Source organism: Mandrillus leucophaeus, unplaced genomic scaffold, assembly GCF_000951045.1.
Source record: "Mandrillus leucophaeus isolate KB7577 unplaced genomic scaffold, Mleu.le_1.0 Scaffold580, whole genome shotgun sequence".
Classification (NCBI taxonomy): domain Eukaryota; kingdom Metazoa; phylum Chordata; class Mammalia; order Primates; family Cercopithecidae; genus Mandrillus; species Mandrillus leucophaeus.
The window spans coordinates 1,145,760-1,167,224 of NW_012106253.1; the positions used below are offsets into that span (position 1 = coordinate 1,145,760).

The 21,465-nt window shown below is 35.9% G+C and overlaps 1 protein-coding gene across 4 annotated transcripts in view; it reads right to left on the reverse strand.

The window, feature by feature from the left end:
• Positions 1 to 21,465, reverse strand: part of PPHLN1 (periphilin 1) — a 219,392-nt gene that overhangs the window by 92,250 nt on the left and 105,677 nt on the right. For 2 of the 4 annotated variants that reach the window (XM_011999052.1, XM_011999054.1), the window contains exons 2-4: positions 20,854 to 20,945; positions 6,750 to 6,914; positions 3,583 to 3,644 (exon numbers count right to left, since the gene is read on the reverse strand). In XM_011999052.1, coding sequence (XP_011854442.1) covers positions 3,583 to 3,644; positions 6,750 to 6,914; positions 20,854 to 20,945 — 319 coding nt within the window. The remainder of the gene's footprint in view (positions 1 to 3,582; positions 3,645 to 6,749; positions 6,915 to 20,853; positions 20,946 to 21,465) is intronic. The other 2 variants (XM_011999053.1, XM_011999055.1) reach the window with 1 other exon arrangement.

Consider the following 21,465-nt stretch of genomic DNA (forward strand, 5'->3'; position numbering starts at 1 on the left):
TTGTACTGTAAACAGAGTGACTAGCTAAATTATTTGGCATATCCTCACCATGAACTATTACTTGGCCATTAAAAAGACTCAATTTGGTTGGATTATAGGCTCATGCCTATAATCCCAGCACTTTGGGAGACCAAGGCAGGAGGATCGCTTGAGCCCAGGAGTTCAAGACCATCTGAGGCAATAAAGTGAGACCTCATCTCTACAAAAAAGTTAAAAAATAAAATAAAATAAAATAGATGGGTATGGTAGTGCACACCTGTGGTCCCAGCTACTCGGCAGGCTAAGGCAGGAGGAATGCTTAAGCCTGGCAGTTCCAGGCCACAGTGAGCCGTGATCACACCATTGCACTCAAGCCTGGGCAACAGAACTTTGTCTCAAAAAAAAAAACAACAAAAAAGACTCAGTTAAACAATCAAAAACCCTAAATGTTTATGAATATAGAGAAAAGTATGGAAAAATTTATACCAAGATGTTATCATGGCTGTGGTGATTAGAGATTTATATATGTGTTTTTATTTCATTTATGTGAAATTTTATATGCATACACAAAATGTTTTTTAAAAAAGACAGGAAGAGAAAAATAAAATTAACATAAAAACTGTTATTTTACAAACTGAAAAATCACAATGGCAAAGATATAGAATCAACCTAAATGTCCATCAATGGATGACTGGATAAAGAAAATGTAGTACATACAGACAATGGCATACTATTCAGCCATAAAAAAGAATGAAATCATGTCTTCTGCAGCAACGTAGATGGAACTGCAGGCCATTATCTTAAGTGAAACAACTCAGAAACATAAAGTCAGAGACTGAATGTCCTCACTTCTCACTAATAAGTGGGAGCTAGATAATGTGTACATATGGACATAGAGAGTGGAATGAGAGAAAAGAGAGACTTGGAAGGGTGGGAGGCGACTGAGGGATGAGAAATTACTTAATGGGTACAATATACATTATTCAAGTGGTGGGATACACTAAAAACCCAGACTTCACCACTACACAATATATTCATGCAACAAAACTGCACTTGTATCCATTAAAATTATACAAATAAAAAATAATAAAAATAAATAAAAACAATTAAGTTAAAATAAATTTATTTGCAGATACTTCTTTGGAGGAGAAAGATAAGCCACTAGATGATCTAATTTTTCAAAGTGTTTTACAATTCTGCTTTTCACATAGGTCTTAATTATATCAGACATTATCTGGATATATCAGGCTCCAGTGTCACGTTTTTTAAATGTTTATCCCAGCACACTATTTATTGAAAAGTTCATTCTTTCTCCATTGGATTTGTAATGCCACTGCTACTATATCCCAAACTCCAGATATATTTAGATTTATTTGCAGATTCTGTTTCACTGGTCTATTTGACATCAACAGTACAACACTGTCTACATCACTACAGCTTTATAATTACGCACATATGGTATCTTGAGTCTTCACGTCTTTTTCAAGGCATTTTTGCCATTTAACCCTTTACTCTTTCATATCACTTTTAAAAATCAACTTGTCAACTTCCATGCAAAATAAAAAACAAAAAAATTTTGATTTTTGACTGGAACCAAATTAAATTATCACCTTAATTTGAGGAGAACTGATATTTATATGACATTGAGTCTTCCTAGCTAAGGATGTCATGATTCTCCTTTTACTCTGATTTACTTTTATTTCCTTTAGAAATGACTTGTAATTTCCTTACATAGGTCTCATACACTTTTGGTGTGTTTATTCCTATTATTCATTACAGTTTTTATGGTAAAGTATTTTGAAAACAAATTTTCTAATTTATGCTGATAGCTGATCTTATTACATTGAACCTTGCTAATTTCCTAATAGTTCTTGTAGTCTATAGACTTTCCTAGATTTTCTGCATAATTATATTATCTTTAAATAGTTGTGTTTTTCATTCTAATTCTTACAACTTATTTATTTTTCGCTTTACTGTAGGGGTTGTTACCATGTTGAGTGGAAGCAGTGACTAGGTGTCATTGTTTGGTTCTGATTTTAAAGCAAATGTTTCTAACTTTACCACTCAGTATAGCAAATGCCCAATTACCCAGTCAAGGAAATTCTCTTTCCATTCCCAGCTACCTATTTTTATAACTACTCAGTGATGAATTTTATCAAAGCATTTTTTTCAGCATCTATTCTATTACTTCTTTTGGAAGAAACAGTCTGCCATGGGTTCTGAATGTCCCTGCACATAATTGCCATGTATGTCAAATTCCAAGACCAAACTATCCACTGACACTGAACAGTTTCTGAGGCTGGTTACAGAGACGATTAAAAAGGTTAAGGTGACCACAATGTGACTACCATGGCAGGTCACTCCCAGGGAAAAGAGGACTAGCTTCCTTTCTGCTTTCTACAAAAGGTACCAAGCTCTTGACCCTGGGTTCCACAGCCACAGTGTATCCCACTGTGTGCATAGCCACCATCTCTGCCTATCACATCGCCCTGTGGGATCTGGGGACAGGGAACCTGCACTACAACCCTGATCCTCTTGCTGGCTGCTGTGCTGTGAATAAAAATCTGTCTTGCTCTGATTCACCGAATCTTGTCTACTTTTGGCATCTATGAAGTTGTGACAGTTGATGCCTTGCCACTCTCTATGAGACTGGGGTTCTTTTCCCTGATAGTTCATAAGAAATCTTTACAAGGCTCCTTTTACAACTTCCAATACCACCACTGTGATGTCATTTAAAAACAAAAACTATCAATCGAGTTAAATGTGTCCATTGTTTCCTTCCCACAACTATTCTATTAGATGCCCTCTATAAGTAATCAAAGCCAACAATGATGGAGGCCCTTGCAAAATGTGTTTCCCAAAAGAACTTTATTAAAGAAACTGAGATAATGCCTTACAATACTCTTTGTAAGAACCCAAGTATTTCCAGAATACTTCTGAAAAAATGCCTTACTTTCTAATTAAGCAAACCTATCAAATTAAGTACTAATTAAGTAAACCTCATAATCCATACCACACATTAATTTAATAATTAACTTGCAAAACTACATCAATAGTTTTTTGTTTTTTGTTTTTTTTTAAAGACAGAGTCTCACTCTGTTGCCCAGGCTAGAGTGCAGTTGCATGATCTCAGCTCACTGCAACCTCCACCTCCCAGGTTCAAGCAATTCTCCTGCCTCAACCTCCCGAGTAGCTGGGATTACAGGCGACCACCACCATGCCTAGTTAATTTTTTTTTTTTTTGTACTTTTAGTAAAGGCGGGGTTCTACCATGTTGGCCAGGCTGGTCTCGAACTCCTGACCTCAAGTGATTTGCCCACCTTGGCCTCCCAAAGCACAGAGATTACCAGTGTGAGCCACCACACCAGGCCCAAATATTTTTAAATATATTTTTTATGATTTACAAAATGCCAAGAGATGTGGAACACTAGTTATCAGTGCTATTATACTGCATAGTCACATAAAGAATATAATGCTTGTTGCTTTCAAACTTTAAAATCCCAGTAAAATATTTCATCTATGTGCTTGAGTCTATATTTCAAAAGCAGACATCTCGATGAGTCAAGTATCAAAGTACTTATGCTATTATTTTTATCCTTTTACCTGTATTCAGGTTGCCTGCTTGCAGAATGATCATCTCTTGTCCATCTATAGCCAGATTCATCCTGTAACATAAAAAAGCTACTTAGCTATTTGTTTACATTATTTTGGACAAGTGGGATATATCTAACAATACTACCAGAAACTAGTCTAAATTTCCCTCAACTTCAAAGGCATAAAAAGGAAAAAACATTCAGCAAGTCATCCATTTCAACAACTGAAAGAGTAGACTGACTGAGAACCTGTGGTACCATTTATCTCTATTAAAATGCTTAAATTATTTCTTTGGTAGACTCAAACCACCTAATTGCCAAAGACACATGTATCTATATCACAACAGTAAAGGGCTATTTGAGGACATAGTCTAAATTTAATAAAGCACACATTTCTCAACCTCACATTTTTCCTTCTGTCAAGTTCTCTCACTAATTTTCAGATTCAAGCCCAGTGAAAAACTTGCCACTTTCCCATTTTCCTGCTCAAGTTTTATTTTCTCACCTTATTTTCAATTAAAAACCAAACTGGAAACAATATAAGAAACTGTCACTTACTGATAATCTGTATCAGAATAAGATTTAAATTTAGTTAAGTTTAAATAAATTTAAAATTAATCAAATAAAGCACATTTTGTTCTCTAAGACAGACATATATGCAAAGGTGCATCAAAAAGAACCATATAGCAATCCACACCAAATTACTTTAAAATTACACATAGAATTGGCTGGGCATGGTGGCTCACGCCTGTAATTCCAGCACTTTGGGATGCCGAGGAGGGTGTATCACTTGAGGTCAAGAGTTCAAAACCAGCCTGGCCAACATGGTGAAACCCCATCTCTACAAAAATTAGCCAGGCACGGTGGTGTGCGCCTATAGTCCCAGCTACTTGGGAGGCTGAGGCAGGAGAATTACTTGAACCCAAGAGCTGGAGGTTGCAGTGAGCCAAGATCATGCCACTGCACTCCAGCCTGGGCAACAGAATGAGATGCTATCTCAAAATATAAATAAATAAAATTATACATAGAATAATACAATATGCAAATTATGTATCAGGAAAATGGATTCATCTAAAATAAATCTTCCTCTTTAGCATCACATACCCTATTCTTATATAAATAAAATATAATCATTTTCCATTTCAATATTAAATAGAAACACAATTCGAAACTTAACCGCAATAATAAAATATTAAATCAAGTAATCTGCTTGCATTACATAACTGAACTCTAGATAAGAATTAGTGTCATGAGAGTCTTAAGGATCACAAGCATGCTTGTTGTCTGTTTGAAGGGAATTAAAAAAAAAAGTTATACACACAATAGTATAAAGACAAATACAACTGGTAACAATATTAGAAAAAACTGCCATTGAAGCTCTATTACGCTACAAGTTTTTAGGAAAAAAAATCATTTTCATGAGATTTCAAATACAAACTGGTCCAATGAATAGAAAACTCACATAGCGTTTTCATAAAAGCGGTAACAAATGAGAGGGTGCACTAAAATCTCAAACTTTCACCACTATTCAACTCATCCATGTAACCAAAAGCTACTTGAATCCCAAAAGCTACTGAAACAAAATAAAAATTTAATAATAAAGTAAATATGAGGGCCACAAAAAAGAAACAGCATGACATACAAAAACTGAATAAAATAAAAATCAATTCTGTGAAAAGTAAGAAAGCTATAAAACCCCAAACTTTAGAAACAAACACGAGAAAACATTTGGAATTGTTAGGGGTCACTATGACGCAGTCGGAAGAAAAACCAGACTCCCATATATACCCATCCTGAGTAAATCACCTTACCTCCATTTCTTCAAGCGTAAAATATGAAAACTAATTCCAACAGCCAAAGGGAGGTCAAAATATTTTATAAACAGGGTTTGAATATGTACGTTAATAGTCATATTATACAGTAGGAAAGGAGGGGAAAGAGAAAAGGTGGAGAAAAAAGAGAAAAGGTAGGAAAACAACCTAGCTGAGGAATACTGAAAACATGCAAGGTGGGACAGAGGAATTCCATCAAGGAATAGTATTAAGTTCAATTACAGATTACTGCAACATTAAATACACACTTCTAGATTATTAAGAATGCTCAAGAGAAACAAGTTGTAATCATAATAATAGCAGCTAACCTTTTTTTTTTTTTTTGAGACAAAGTCTCGCTCTGTCACCCAGGCTGGAATGCAGTGATGCGATCTCAGCTCACTACAACCTATGCCTCCCAGGTTTAAGCAATTCTCCTGCCTCAGCCTCCCAAGTAGCTGGGATTACAGGCAACTGCCACCACACCTGACTGATTTTTGTATTTTTAGTAGAGACAGGGTTTTACCATGTTGACCAGGCTGGTCTTGAACTCCTGACTTCAGGTGACCCACCTACCTCAGCCTCCCAAAGTACTGGGATTACAGGTGTGAGCCACCACACCCAGCCAGCTAACATCTTTAAATTGCTTCCTATGACAATGTTTTGAGTGCTTTCTAATCTCAGTTAATAAACAGACTTTAGGCTGGGAGTAGAGGCTCATTCCTGTAATCCTAACACCTTGGGAGGCTGAGGCGGGCAGATCACTTGAGGTCAGGAGTTCGAGACCAGCCTGGCCAACATGGTGAAACCCTGTCTCTACTGAAAATACAAAAATTAGCCAGGCATGGTAGCACATGCCTGTAATTCCAGCTACTTGGGAGGGTGAGGCAGGAGAATCACTTGAACCCAGAAGGCACAGGTTGTAGTGAGCCAAGATCGCGCCACTGCACTTCAACCTAGGTGACAGAGTGAGACTCTGTCTCAAAAAAAAAAAAAAAAAGAAAAGTAGGTCATCTAGTAAGAAATGGTAACCACCTGCCCATCACTTATTAAGTACCAAGACAACAGATTACCTTTAAATGGTTTTGCAAATCCCTGCCAATTTTAGGGGATTAAAAAAAGCAGGCTGGTTGGAATTAATTTCATTTAGATAGTGCCACCCAGAGTGCTTACCTACTTTGTCCAGCACCCCAAGATTCTTGACTACTAGGTCCCATCTGACAGCTCCAGCAGGCAATTCACATGAGAGCATCAAGCAGAAAGTGTTTATTCAACTGCTTTCATGGCCGTCACATAAATTTTTTAAATTACATTAATTTTAAACTTATAAGAAATAACAATTAGTACATGGGGGAAATTTACATACTCCTCTGTGAGGTGGACCACTTCTTCGATCATGAGAAAAACTGCGGCCCTCGTCATAGTCTCGGTAATCAACATGACTGTAATATCTACTGTAGCTTCCTTCACCAGGTCTGTCTAGCAGTGGTGGTTTCTTTGGCACAATATTAACTAGTCTATTGTAGCCATCCTAAAACAGACAAAAAGAAATATATACAAATCACTAATTTCTCTATTTGGTTTTGGAAAGGTTTTAAAAAAAGCACAGGAGTTCTTACCCTTAATCAAATAAGCTAAATGTATAAACAAAAGCATTAATGAAATAACATAAATATAACTCAATACTAAGGTCTTCACATGGATTAAAAGAAATCAAGTTGTTCAATGAAGAAAGCCAGGTGTTCAAAATAACATGCAGCAATGCAAAAACCAATCATAAATAAAAGAAAAAATACAATATTATCATTTTAATAAAAAATAAACTTAAGACAGAATGTTACAGTAGCTCTATCCCTAATTGCCTAACAATTTTAGAAATAAAATTATGTAAGACAGCACTCATATTTGGTCTACTGTGTTTGAACTACACTATTTAGAAGAAATATAAACTATTTACACACGAGCAACAGCTAATGATAATACTGAGCCAGAATGATCAAAAGGAAACATTTTGCTATTTTTCCAGCAGTAATGGAGAGAGGAGAGCCTTTGGCTTTACAGGTCTAGAAGCAAAATAAAAGCTGATATAAATTTTGAATTAATTTTCAAAGTACTGCAATACATTGTTAATGTTTTAAAAAATGAATAGGTTTTTTGTGAGACTTGGGGAATTGGACACAGGGAGAACATATGTCTTAGGTTAGTGGCTGCTATAAAATAACAAAAATGATTATCAATGAAAAGAAGTAGAGAGCTACAGAACATATATCCATTCATAATCTGGACTTGGGCATTCATGGCACATCAATCAATATTAAATGAAATATATGTTTAAAAAAAAAAACTGTAAAGCCTGATATAACATATGATCAATATGAATTAACCAATCTGGAAAAAACCAAAACTTACAAAATATAAAGCCCAACATTCAGAGCTGTTTATCCATCATCCCAAGCCTGTAAAATGAAATTAATACTAACACCTACCTCATGGCATTGTGAGGACTAAATGAGAAATGGAATGCAAAGTGTTTAGTACCGTGGTTCAGGCACACAGTAAGTTTTCAAAAAATGTTTGCTATATTGATTACTACTGTGCAAGTCTATGGAAAAAAATACAAAGTACGTCAAACTGTTTCCTTAAATTACTTCTTAGCCCTAATGACTACAACTATTCAATTGTTATTAAATGACTATATACTATTCAAATCTCTCAACATGTAGGAAATTTCTCAATGGGTCAGGAAAAAATAAAATCAGTAGTTTATATTTATTTGAGAGCTTAAAAGATCTAACTAATTTTTCCCATGGGGATCTAAGGTGGTTACCTGCTTTAGTATGTTAGATATTAAATTATAAGATATATTCTACATTTACATAAAATGATACCACAAATCAATATATGACTCATTCTTCTACAAACTACCTTTCACAGAGATTTCAATTAAATTTAAGGAAATATTAAGCTGCCCCCTCCAAAAAAAACCTGGCATTAAGCCAAAATTAGTAAAATTACAATTTGCAGCATTTCTAATTGAAAATTTGTCACTCATAAAATCAGAATAACTGACTTCTCCAAATTCCAATAAACCATAAAAAGCCATTACACAACAGTCTTGTTTGAATATGATTATCTGGAGGGATGGTGGGGCGAGTATGCATGCCTAAACACTTCTATGAATAGAGAGCTTATTGTTTTACAAAGCACTCTGTTCCTCTGTTCAACTGCCCCAGTTAATAGAAAGTTATCTGGGGATTGTAAAATGTATTTGGTAAAACTTTAGGAGAAGTAAAATTCAAATCACATTTAGTTACTTATTTAAAAAGTTGCTTTACCAACTGAAGTAAATGAAAACAATCATTCTAAAAGTTGTTTAATGCCAGGCATGGTGGCTCACACCTGTAATCCTAGCACTTTGGGAGGCCAAGGCTGGTGGATCACTCGAGGTTAGAAGGCTGAGACCAGCCTGGTCAATGTGGTGAAACCCCGTTTCTACTAAAAAAAAAAAAAAAAAAAAAAAAAAAAATTAATCAGGTGAGGTGTGCATGCCTGTAGTGCCAGCTACTCAGGAGGCTGAGGTAGGAGAATCGCTTGAACCCGGAAGATGGAGGTTGCAGTGAGCCGAGACTGCACCACTGCACTCCAGCTGGGGCAACAGAGCAAGACTCCATCTCAAAAAAATAAATAAAATAAAAATAAAAGTTGTTTAATCAGCAAAAGAAAAAAAAAATTCAGTAACAGCTCTTATACCTGGCTATAAGGACCAAGTTGGTATTTTGAGAAACTGTTCAAATATATGTACATTATACCATCTCTGCTCTGTAGATACCTAATCTTAAAGAAAACTCCCTAGCTAAATGAAAAGATTTAAGGAAATAAAGATGACTGCAGGAGCCTGTAACAAAGCAGGACTGTATTTTTAAAGTGTTCATGTCTTATCCAGGTATACCATTCAAGGATTTTTGCTCCCAAAAAAATCTATGATGAGTGGCAAAGAATTTAGAATTTCCCTTTCAAATTTTTTTTTTTTTTAGATGGAGTCTCACTCTGCAGCCCAGGCTGGAGTGCAGTGGTGCAATCTCAGCTCACTGCAACCTACTCGTCCTAGGTTTAAGCAATTCTCCTGTCTCAGCCTCCCGAGTAGTTGTGATTACAGGTGCATGCTACCATGCCCAGCTAATTTTTGTATTTTTAGTAGAGACAGGGTTTCACCATATTAGTCAGGCTGGTCTTGAATTACTGACCTCAAGTAGTCCACCTGCCTGGGCCTCCCAAAGTGCTGGGATTAAAGGCACAAGCCACCACACCTGGCCCTTTCAAAAAGATTATATTGTTGAAATTCAAAGAGTATTTTTATTACCTGCATTGCCAGACATGAATAGAAATAACAATACTGTTTGAAATTCTTACGCAAATCTCACATTAAGCTGTAAACATGTAATTTCCCTTTCTATATGCTAACATAGGTACACAAGCTTAAGGTACTACTGATATGTTTGGAACCTCCATTTTAGAAACATATTGGCAAAAAGTCAATTTAAAAATGGACAAAGACCATGAACAGGCATTTCTCCAAACAAGACATAAAAATGGCCAGCTCCCTAGCTGTAGGCAGCTGCCTAGGTTGCCTTGTATCTAGGCAAGCATTACACTGCTGGGAGAACAGTAGCCAATAGCTGACTGGCATTCTGGCCCTGGTTCATGCCAACTCTGTGTTGACTACACCAAGATGCTAGCATAGTTGAAAAGAAAAAGAAAAAAGAAAAAAAAAAAAAAACGAGGCCAGCTGGGCACAGCTGCTCACACCTGTAGTCGCAGATACTTGGGGGGCTAAGGTGGAAGGATCCCTTGAGGCTAGGAGTTCAAGGCTGCAGTGAGCTGATTGGTGACTGTACTCCTCCAGCCTGAGAAAACAGAGTGAGACCCCATCTCCAAGTAATAATATTTTTTTTAAAAAAAGGTCAACAGGTATATGAAAAGGTGCTTGACATCACTAACCATAGGGAAAATGCAAATTAAAACCACTATTGAGATACCCCCTCACACCCTTAAGGATGGCTATGATCAGAAAGACAAGAGACAACAAATGTTGGCGAGGGTATGAGGGAAACAGAACCCTAGTACACTGTTGGTGGGAATGTAGATTGGTACAGCCATTATAGAAAACAGTATGGAAATTCCTAGAGAAAGTAAAAATAGAACTACCACCTGACCCAGTAATCCCTCTTTTGGGTATATTGTATACCCAAAGGTGATGCAATCACCACCTGTTCAAGATATTCACACTCTCATGTTCATTGCAGCATTACTCACAATTGCCAAATTTAGAAACAACTTAAGTTCCCATGGATGAACGAAAGGATCAAGAAAATCTGATATATAAATATATTAGTGGAATATTATTCATCCTTACAAAAAGAGGGAGATACTACCATTTATGACACATGGATGTACCTGAAGGACATTATGCTAAGTGAAATAAGCCAGATACACACACCCACAAAAATATTGCATGATGTCATTTATATGTGGAATTTAAAAAAAACGAAACAGAGCTCAAATACAGAGATAGAGGTAACTGGTTACCACAGGTAGGGGAAGAAATGGGGAAAGGCAAGTCAAGGAATACAAAATATCAGATAAGTAGGATGAATAAGTCTAGAGATCTAATGTACAATATGAGGACCAAAATTAATAAAATTGTACTGTATTAGAAATTTTTGCGAAATATACAAATTTTAGGTGTCCTTATCACACAAAAAGATAGCTATGTGAGATGATGAATGTCTCCTTCACTACAGTAACCACTGTACTATGAATATGCATCCATGTGTATCTGCATCTATATATGTATCCCTTAACATCATGCTGTAAATCTCAAATATACCCAATAAAATTTATATTAAAAATAAGTAAATAAAGATAAAAAATGTAAAGAAAAAACAGGAAAATACCTTGGAAAACAATGGCCCCATAACATACAAACCAGAAATAAAAATTATGACTTATAAAGAATATCTTAAAAGGTTAAGAATAACAGGGTAATTTTCAATTAATCAAAAAATAAACTCAATGGAGTTGAAACGTTTCTATTATTTCAAATGCAGATATTTCAAATCTTGAATTTAAATATAAAATCTCAATTTACTCCATCAATGATATCAATTTTCACTGCTTCTGTTTATTAGTAAAAATATCTACATACTAATATAGATATTGATTAATATATATCTACATATTAATGATTATATAAGTATCCTTATCAAAAAGATCAGAATTTTCTGCGGATGTTACTAGCATTTCCAAAAAATATGCATAGAATTTATAGGATTTGCTACTCCAAAGTTAGTATTAATGGTATGATCAGTCAGACCAAAAATAAAAAGTACATGTAGCTCATTTAAAAGAAAAGGTCTATCTATTGATAATTTATCTACTCTGGCAGGATATTAAAAACAAACAAAAAAAAAACTTGCACATAAACTTAAATACTTTTGGAAAGTTATACTACAATGAAATTTAAACTTTCAAATCTGTCATCATCTTAGGGGTGAGGTTTCACCCCTAAGATTACTACTGCAAGACCCTCTAAGTGTGTGTAATAAGAATTCTTCGGTTTGCTTATGTTAATGAGAATCTGGTCAGAATAAAATACCTAGTTTTCCAAATGGTGAAATGGTTTTGTTAGAAAATAATCAGCTACTTCTTAATTTGCTACACATTCCAATATAACTATCTGTTACAGGGAATGTTTTCATTTTAGTAAGTAAAAGCACCAAGTTGAAGGTTTTTATTTGATTCAATATAAAAATCTGTATCAAATTTTTCACACTGGCTGGGCATGGTAGCTCACACCTGTAATCCCAGTACTTTGGGAGGCCGAGGGGGGGCAGATCAGCTTGAGGCTAGGAATTCAAGACCAGCCTGGCTAACATGGTGAAACCCCATCTCTACTAAAAATACACGAAATTAAACAGGTGTAGTGGCACACACCTGTAATCCCAGCTATTTGGGAGGCTGAGGCACAAGAACTGCTTGAGCCTGGGAGGCAGAGGTTGCAGTGAGCCGAGATTATGCCACTGCACTCCAGCCTGGGCAACAGAGCAAGACTCTGTTCCAAAAAAAAAAAAAAAAAAGAAAAGAAAAAAAATCCATACGGTGGTTAAATCTCATAATTAACTAGGTAAAAATTATTAAATGTTTCTTTAAAAATATTTCTTTTCCAATATGTCATTAAAATTTACTCATTTTAACAAAAAAAATTTAATTTAAAATGAAAGTATTAATATAAAAGTATTAAGACCATCCCCCCTAAACATTTTTATCTTCTAGCAATAGATACTGAAATACTTAATGACATCTGAAGTGTGGTATCATGGATTTACTTCAAAATAATCTAGGAGGGAAGAAAGTGGTAGAGGCATAGACAAAGCAAGATTGGCAAAGAAGCTGATAATTGATTTCTCCTTTGGGAGTTGATCACATTAATGTTATTATATGCTTGATTTTTTTCCCCTTACAAAACATCAAATAACAACTAAAACACACTAACCTACCAAAGAAGTAAGTAAATACAATGGTATATGTAAATAACGCCATTATGTCCTATCACAATCAACTTACAACGCAAATGTAAGCCTATAAAAACCTTACTGGTCTTATTTACTGCTCTATTCCCAGCACCTAGAACAGCACCTGGCACACAGTAAGCACCACATCCATAATATATATATTATACCCTGGCATCACATGCTTTTTACAGAAAAGTACCATACAAACTATATCTAACTAAAATATTCTATTACACAGGCTGGTAGGCTTTTGCTTTCAAAGGTTGTGATTTCCTAACTCTGATCCCTATAGCCTACAACATGCATTTCTATTGTAGCACTTGTTGATTTATTTCACTCACTGATTCTTCAATGAAATATTGGTGTTTCTGAGTCATTCCAATGTCTTTTGGTGACAGTGGGTCAAAAACATGAAAACTGGTATTGACCCAGAGAGCTAAGACATGTTATTAGAGAACGTAGTCAAGAATTGATCGCATTTCTTCTGAAAATAGTGACAACAAAAAGAAAGTTAAGTCCTTGCAATTCTGTCAGCAAAGAAAGTAAAACACCTCTCAAGGCAACTCTACACAAGGGAATATTACTAAATCAAACTCAGCAAAGAAACACTTTTTTTACATTTCATGTATGTAACTTTCCCATTTAAAAAAAATATTAAAAAAAATTGCACTCTAGCTAATAATATGTATGCTTGAGGAGTTAATGGGAAGGATACCGTTGTCCACAATTTACTCTGAAATGTATTCAAAAACATAGATGGATTAATAGCATGAATAAATACATGATAAAGCAAGTTTAGTAAAATGTTAATAGTTGAGTCTAAATGGGGAGTATATGGATGGTCACTATAAAATTCTTTTGACTGATGCATGTTTGAAAACTTCCATAATAAAATATTGGGAAGTTGTACGTACATGGGAAAATTTACATGAACACTGATGACTGTATAAAATAATAAAAAAATGTGGGGCATAAAAAGAACAGAAATTTAAATATGCCTGTGAAGATTTTGAATAAAAGTGTTTCATGAAATAAGAATGGAAAGAAAAAATATTTCAACATTAACACATTTTAAACAATGTTATATGAAATATCTATATAACTGAATTACTAAATTAAGTAGATTTGACTGTCAAGTTGGTCAAAAGAAAAATTTCTGGATTATGGTTTGAGTACATTTACATTTGAGAACAAGTGGAACTGATATGCATCCCATCTATTCCCTACAAAGGCTCAGATACTTACAAAATTATGTTCTGGATTTACTAAAGGATTTATTTTTGATTGGGTAAACTCTCTAGGAGAGAGAAATAAACAACGACAAGATTATAAAAAAGATTCAATTAATCTAAGGAAGTAAATATTGTTATTTAACTACTTAATTACAAAAACTAACTATGTAACTCAAATTTACCACAAACGTGACAAAAAAATAAAAAAAAACTGCTCTTGATACCACTACTCGTCAATATTGTTCTCCCTGCTGCTGCCAAAACTAGAAAAAACTTTTAATGTAAAATAATGTATTTGTTAAAGAAACAGAAAAACGAAGAGGGATAAGCAGATAGGACTGCTTCAGCCCCAGCTCTATTGTAATTGTCCAGAATATAAACTGCTAGTGCTCTGATCCTAATTTCCAAACTTTACAACTTTTAAAAATTCTGAAACTGGAACTTCTCTCCCATTTTCAAATAAGCTAATGGAAAAACTGACATTTTATGTTGCGGCTTCATTAAAATGTTCCATATTACCTACCTGTTTCCCAACAGGCTAAGAAGCTGGACCCCTATAAGTGGAAGTTTACAAGTATTTAAAAGCCATTCTGGGCCAGGCATGGTACCTCATGCCTGTAATCCCAATTTGGGAAGCCAAGGTGAGAAGATCGCTTGAGCCCAGGGGTCTGAGGCTGCAGTGAGCTATAGCTGCTCCACTGCACTTCAGCTGGGTGACACAGCAAGACCCTGTGCGTATGTACGTACAAATGAATGAATGAATGAATGAATAAATGCCATTCTGTCACAAAACTTGATAAAGGTTAAGAAATCAGATAACTAAGCTCATAGAAATTATAGGTTTAAAGACAGAAAGTATGCTTTAAAAACAAGAGCTTTACAGGTATCTGGAAGTGTAGATATTCTGTGATGATTGATTTCCTTCCTATAGAAGAAGCATATATATTTACATACAAAGTCTCTGTAGTGCACTTCTTTGAACTTTAGTCTTCCACCTACCTACCCAAGTTTAAGACCAAATAAAAATTTCTGCGAAAGCCCCTTATAAAAGTGACTTACTATTTATACGTAAAGAATTTAAAAGCATACCATAAAGTGCTAAAATAATGACTGGTAAATTTGTTAAGCTGTACACTGAGGATAAGATTGCCAAAACTCAAATTAAGTATAATTTAACATCAAAACCAAAGTATATCAGTGTTCAATTGTCTTTTCAGGTTTATCAAGGCTAGAAACTCAGAAAACAGCTGCTTTTATTAATGAGGTCATACTACTACAGAAGGTACCTTCCCAGCAGTCACCACTTCACATTGCACTTTATGTCACATCTAGTAGTTCCTCAAATACATTTCTTTTGTATCAGAATTGATCATAAATGGGGCAAAGGGTGTACTAAGAAAAAAGGGAGAAGCCGGGCGCGATGACTCACGCCTGTAATCTCAGCACTTTGGGAGGCCAAGGCGAGTGGATCACCTGAGGTCAGGAGTTCGAAACCAGCCTGGTCAACAAGGCAAAATCCCATCTCTACTAAAAATACAAAAAATAACTGGGCGTGGTGATGGGCGCCTGTAACCCCAGCTACTTAGGGAGGCTGAGGCATGAGAATCACTTAAACCCGGGAGGCAGAGGTTGCAGTGAGCTGAGATTATGCCACTGCACTCCAGCCTGGGCAACAGAGTAAGACTCCATCTCAAAAAAAAAAAAAGAAAAAAAGGGAGAGAAATGTAGTAAAATTGTTTTTTGATAAAGAACAGGATTCAAATATACAAAACAAAATAGAATGTTACCTTCCTCTCTTCCAGGCACTAACAATAGTGGGTTACCAACTTAACTAGTTTTACATCTTGAAAAAAATAATCTGCCTTTTCAAAACTTTGGAGGTATGACATACATACAAAAAAGTGTACAAATCACAAATGTATTGCTGGATAAATTTTCACAAGGTGTAAGTACCACCCAGATTAAGAGAATATTCCTAGCGCAGCAAAATCGTTCATTGTGCGGTCTCCCAGTCACTACTTCCTCTTCCCAGAAGAAACCACTTTCACTTGTTCTGGAATGTTACATAAAATAAAACACGCAGAATAAACTCTTGTGACTGACTTCTTTCTTTTAATATTATGTTTGTGAAGTTTATCCATGTTGTTGCACCTGGGAGTAGCCCATTTATTCTCATTGGTGTATAATTTAAACAATCAACTTTGCTGTTGGACATCTGGTTTGTTGCCAGTTTGACGCTCTTACAAATAATGCTTCTTATGAACTTTCTCATATATACCAATATGATACGCTAATATGGTTTTTAAAATAACATTAGATTATCTAAGCGAATATTTTGAAAAAAATTTTTTCTTTTTTTTTTTGAGACAGGATCTCTCCCTCTGTTGCCCAGGCTTGAGCTCAGTGGCACAAAACACGGCTCACTGCAGCCTCAACTTCCTGGGCTCAAGCCATCTTCCTGCCTCAGCTTCCCAAGTAGGTGGGACTACAGGCATGCACCACCATCCGTGGCTAATTTTTAAAATTTTTTGTAGAGACAAGGTCTCACACTGTTGCCCAGGCTGGTCTCAAACTCCTGGGCTCAAGTGATCCTCCTACCTTGGACTCCCAAAGTGCTCAGATTATAGGCATGAGCCACTGTATTCAGCCTCAAAACTTTTAATAAGTTATATTTTCATTAGATTAAAAGTAAGAAAATATAACTATTTACATTTCTAGTTCAACTACTTTAACCCAAAGATTCAGTGGGTCCATTAAATCAGATGTAAATACAAAACTACTGTTTTCAACTAACTTTAGATAAAAACAACAGCAGTGGATGTATCTGTGACTTCGTTATTAACAGAAATCACAGATAATTTTATGCCATGTTACAGCTAGCTGTTACAGGTATTGCAAAATATCATTTGGAACACTCATCACTACTTTAAAATTACAGCAATGAAACCGCCACCACTAGCTTTTGATATTTAATGGCCTACTAAAGAATTAACTCTATTACTAGATCACAAATTTGGTTTTTAATAGTTTGATAATCATTCTCGAATATAAGTGCACTTAATTCTGTGCATTTTATTTATAGGTTTAAAACTGTTATTCTGAGAAGGGATACATAGGCTTCACCAGACTGCTATAGGGACCCATAGCACAAAAAAAGGTTAAGAATCTACGCTTTATTTAACTAAGATGCAGATGTAACACAGAAGGCACAGGGGATGATTTTCAAGAGCCATTTATTTCCCTATTGAGGGAAAGAGAAGGCTTTAAATTACTAACCAAAATAAGCCCCAAAAATGTACCAGAAAAAAATGTACCAGAAAAGAAAGAATGCACCAGAAATATAAGGACCTGAGTCTTGGGAAGGAGGTATATGGAAATACAGAAAGAAGGATTTGTATAAACTAGGAGAGGCTGATTGGGGACACAGAAAGACCAATCTAATGGAATTGAAGAAAAAGGAGAGAAATGAACCGCAGAAGGTCTGCTCAGGTCCTGTGCTCTCAAAAAGAGAAAAACAATCTAGGCTCCTCCATGAGGAACCAAGCAGTCAGTTGACTTAAGGAAGTAAGGTTTACCTTTAGGCATTTAAGAGACAGCTGAATACATCTAGTCTGATTTTAAGGACAATGGTGTTATAAAACATATCTCCCTACCTGCTTACTTCTGATAAAATTATGAGGAATAAGAAGCCTGTTTCATATTTACACAAACACAGATAGTATTAAATGAAAATGTTTGGTTTTGTTTAGATTTTTCCACAATATGCTGATTCATTAAAGATTTCCATCACCTGTCATTTTTACCTCAACTCCTGTCACTATCAATGACTTCAATTCATATACATCTGTATTTTTTAAATTCTGCATGTAAGAATCACTTAAACTTTTAAACAATACCGAGGTCCACATCACACCCACAGAGACGATAATTTAATTATCTAAGACGGGACCCATACAGTGGTACTCAAGAGCTCTCCAGGAAATCTTAATGTACAGCAAGGATTGAGAGTTTCTGATCTAAATCACAAATCTAAAGTCTATCCTAATAGTCTCCTTGCTCTCAACTCCAATAACTTACACTAGCTCTCTATTCTCATTGTCACACACTGAACTTCACTCAAAATTGTTCCATCTTGGAAATCCCACACTCTAAAATACTGATTACCTATCTTTCTGCCACACCAAAGCCTTCCCTAAGCCTTTCCTGTCCCTCAACCACTCATTTCTTTCAATCTCCTGTCCCTCTCAGCCTCACTCTCTTTATCAGCCCATACCAAAGGGCGTATTACTTCAATAATTCTCTGGGTTAGCACCGTCAACATCCTTATCTCCCTGGGTCCACCACTCATTTTACAATCTTAAATCAATACAATAACCTGCTTTCCTCAGCCCCAAAGTAATAAAGCACATAATCCTACAGACTGGTGCCCAGTTGATGGCATAACCATACAGAAAACCCTTTTAAGTATCTTCAAAACACAGAATTTAAAATTCCTAATGGGGCCGGGAGTGGTGGCTGACGCATGTAATCCCAGCACTTGAGAGACCAAGGCAGACGGATCACTTCAGGCCAGGAGTTCGAGACCAGCCTGGCCAACATGGCAAAACCCTGTCTCTACTAAAAATACAAAAATTGTATGTGGGTAGCAGTGGCAGTGGTTGATACCTGTAATCCCAGCACTTTGGGAGACTGAAGGAGGTGGATCACTTGGGGTCAGGAATTTGAGACCAGACTGGCCAACATGGTGAAAATACAAAATCAGCCAGGCGTGGTGGCTTATGCCTGTAGTCCCAGCTGCTCGGGAGGCTGAGGCAGGAGAATTGCTTGAACCCAGGATGCAGAGGTTGCAGTGAGCCAAGAATGTACCACTGCACGACAGCCTGGGCAAGAGAGTGAGACTCCATCTCAAAAAAATAAATAAATAAAATTTTTAAAAAGCCAGGCATGGTGGCATGCAATCCTAGCTACTCAGGAGGCTGAGGCACAGGAATCGCTTGAACCCGGGAAGTAGAGGATGTAGTGAGCCAAGATTGCACCACTGCACTCCAGCCTGGGCTACAGAGTAAGACTGCCTCAAAAAAAAGAAAAGAGGCTGGGCATGGTGGCTTATGCCTGTAATCCCAGAACTCTGGGAGGCCAAGGTGAGCAGATCACCTGAGGTCAAGAGTTTGAGACCAGCCTGGTCAACATGGTGAAACCACGTCTCTACTGAAAATACAAAAATTAGCCAAGTGTGGTGGCGGATGCCTGTAATCCCAGCTACTCAGGAGGCTGAGACAGAAGAATTGCTTGAACCCAGGAGGTGGATGTTGCAGTGAGCCGAGACCGCGCCACTGCACTCCAGCCTGGGTGACAAGAGTGAAACTCCATCTCGAAAAAAAAAAAAGGAAAAGAAAAATTCCTAATGGGATATATCCTTGGCAGAGTGGCAGAGGGGAGAGGGGAAATAAAGAAAAAAGTCATCCCTTTTCCCTACAAGTAAACTACAGAATAACCTTATCAAGTAAAAAATATAAATAAAAACACTGGGATTTTGATTAAAAACATAAAGTCTATAAATTAACCTGGAAATAAATGACATATAGCAATAATTAAGTCTGGCCATCCTGAAATATAATGGGCATCTTTATTTGTTCCATCTTAAATCATTTTAAATAACCCCAACCTGGACTGTAATTTAGGACAATGACAAACCTAAAGACGATACCACCCATCGAAGTGGGCTATAGGATTAAATGTGACATAAGTAAAAAATAACTAAAATAGAAATAAATATTTGTGGCTTCTGATGGTATATAATGAATCTATAATATATTCATATACCATCACCACAACCTTAGTCCCTTGGTGCTTAGAATGGGTCTGTGCAAAAGTTTAAGTTAGCTTTTGACCTTCCCCAAACCCTCCTTTAGACCTCCATAGGGGATTCTGGGGAGTCAGTACACATAGTCACTCAAATAAATATTGAGCTTCTATTACCTGCTAAGTACTAGATGTAGCACTGGAAATAGTAAACAAAAATAGAAAAAATAGTAAACTTTTCTAAGTTCTTTGGGCTCAGAAAAGACTTGGCTCAAAATCCCCAATTCCTAGAGCAACAAAGAGACAAGAAGTAGGAGAGCACACCAGAAGCTGCCTGTCTGCCTGACCCTGAGCCTCAAGGCATTCTTACTTACCATCCAGACTGCCTGACCACAGGACAGCATACCTGCAGCAATCCTAACAAGGGATATTAACATGTTTCCATGCTAGGAAGAGAGTTCCCCTCTCTTAGAATGAAAGCCTACTTTTAGAATTTCATATATTCAATTTGTAACGTTTTTAGGAATATAGAAAAAAAACAGGTAACAGCCAATAACAGCAGGAGCAGGTACTCAAATACTTCTTTGTTAACTGATGGTATAATCTTTATAAAATCTGTAATTTTGTCCACAAATTAAATTAAATATAAACCCTTCATTTTAACTTAAACAAGAAATATAAATAATAAGTTTTCTACTTAAATAAAACGTTGCCTTTTATTTTCAAGCTTTTAACTTTTAAAAGATAAGCTTGATCTCTTTTGTAACCTACACTGGTAAATTTCTGACACTTGGCCTAGCTTTGGTCTATCAAATTAACTCAGACACTAGGTTTTTTAATCATTCAATATGTAGGAGTAACTTACACTGGGATGACTTCGAGGAGGTGCTCGTTCTCTCGGAATTCTATCATATTCATATCGTCCCTCAGACCACATTTCGTCTCTTCTGTAAGCCACTAAAGGGAAAGAAAAAGAATTATGGTTTTTATGATACTAGGAAGTAACAGAAAAGATAGGAAGGAGTAAATGATTACTTTCCAACACAAATATTTTCCAGAGATCTTAAGGGGGGGAAAAAAATGAAAGTGACCAAAAGGAAAAATGTTTCTTCCAAATAATTGAGATTTTCTTTAAAAAAAAAAAAAAAAAAAAAAATAGAGAAAGCCCTATCTTCCTTCTTAGGCAAGACTATTTAAAGCTTCAAAGAGATTATTGCCACCAATTATGGGAGGAAAATCCATAATACTTCAGACCACAAATACTTCTTCATTCTCCCATAGCAAAAAATAGAAACGATTCATTTTAATGAACAGTTTAAATGGCTGATAAGCAAAGCTATTCCTATTTCTTGGTGAATAGTTCATATAAATAACATTAGTTTTTTGCTTTTCTGCAGTCCTCATTTAATACATATCTACTCTATGTTAAATAATGTGTTTTTAACTGAAAAATGTGTTAAATGAACAATCCTGCAAA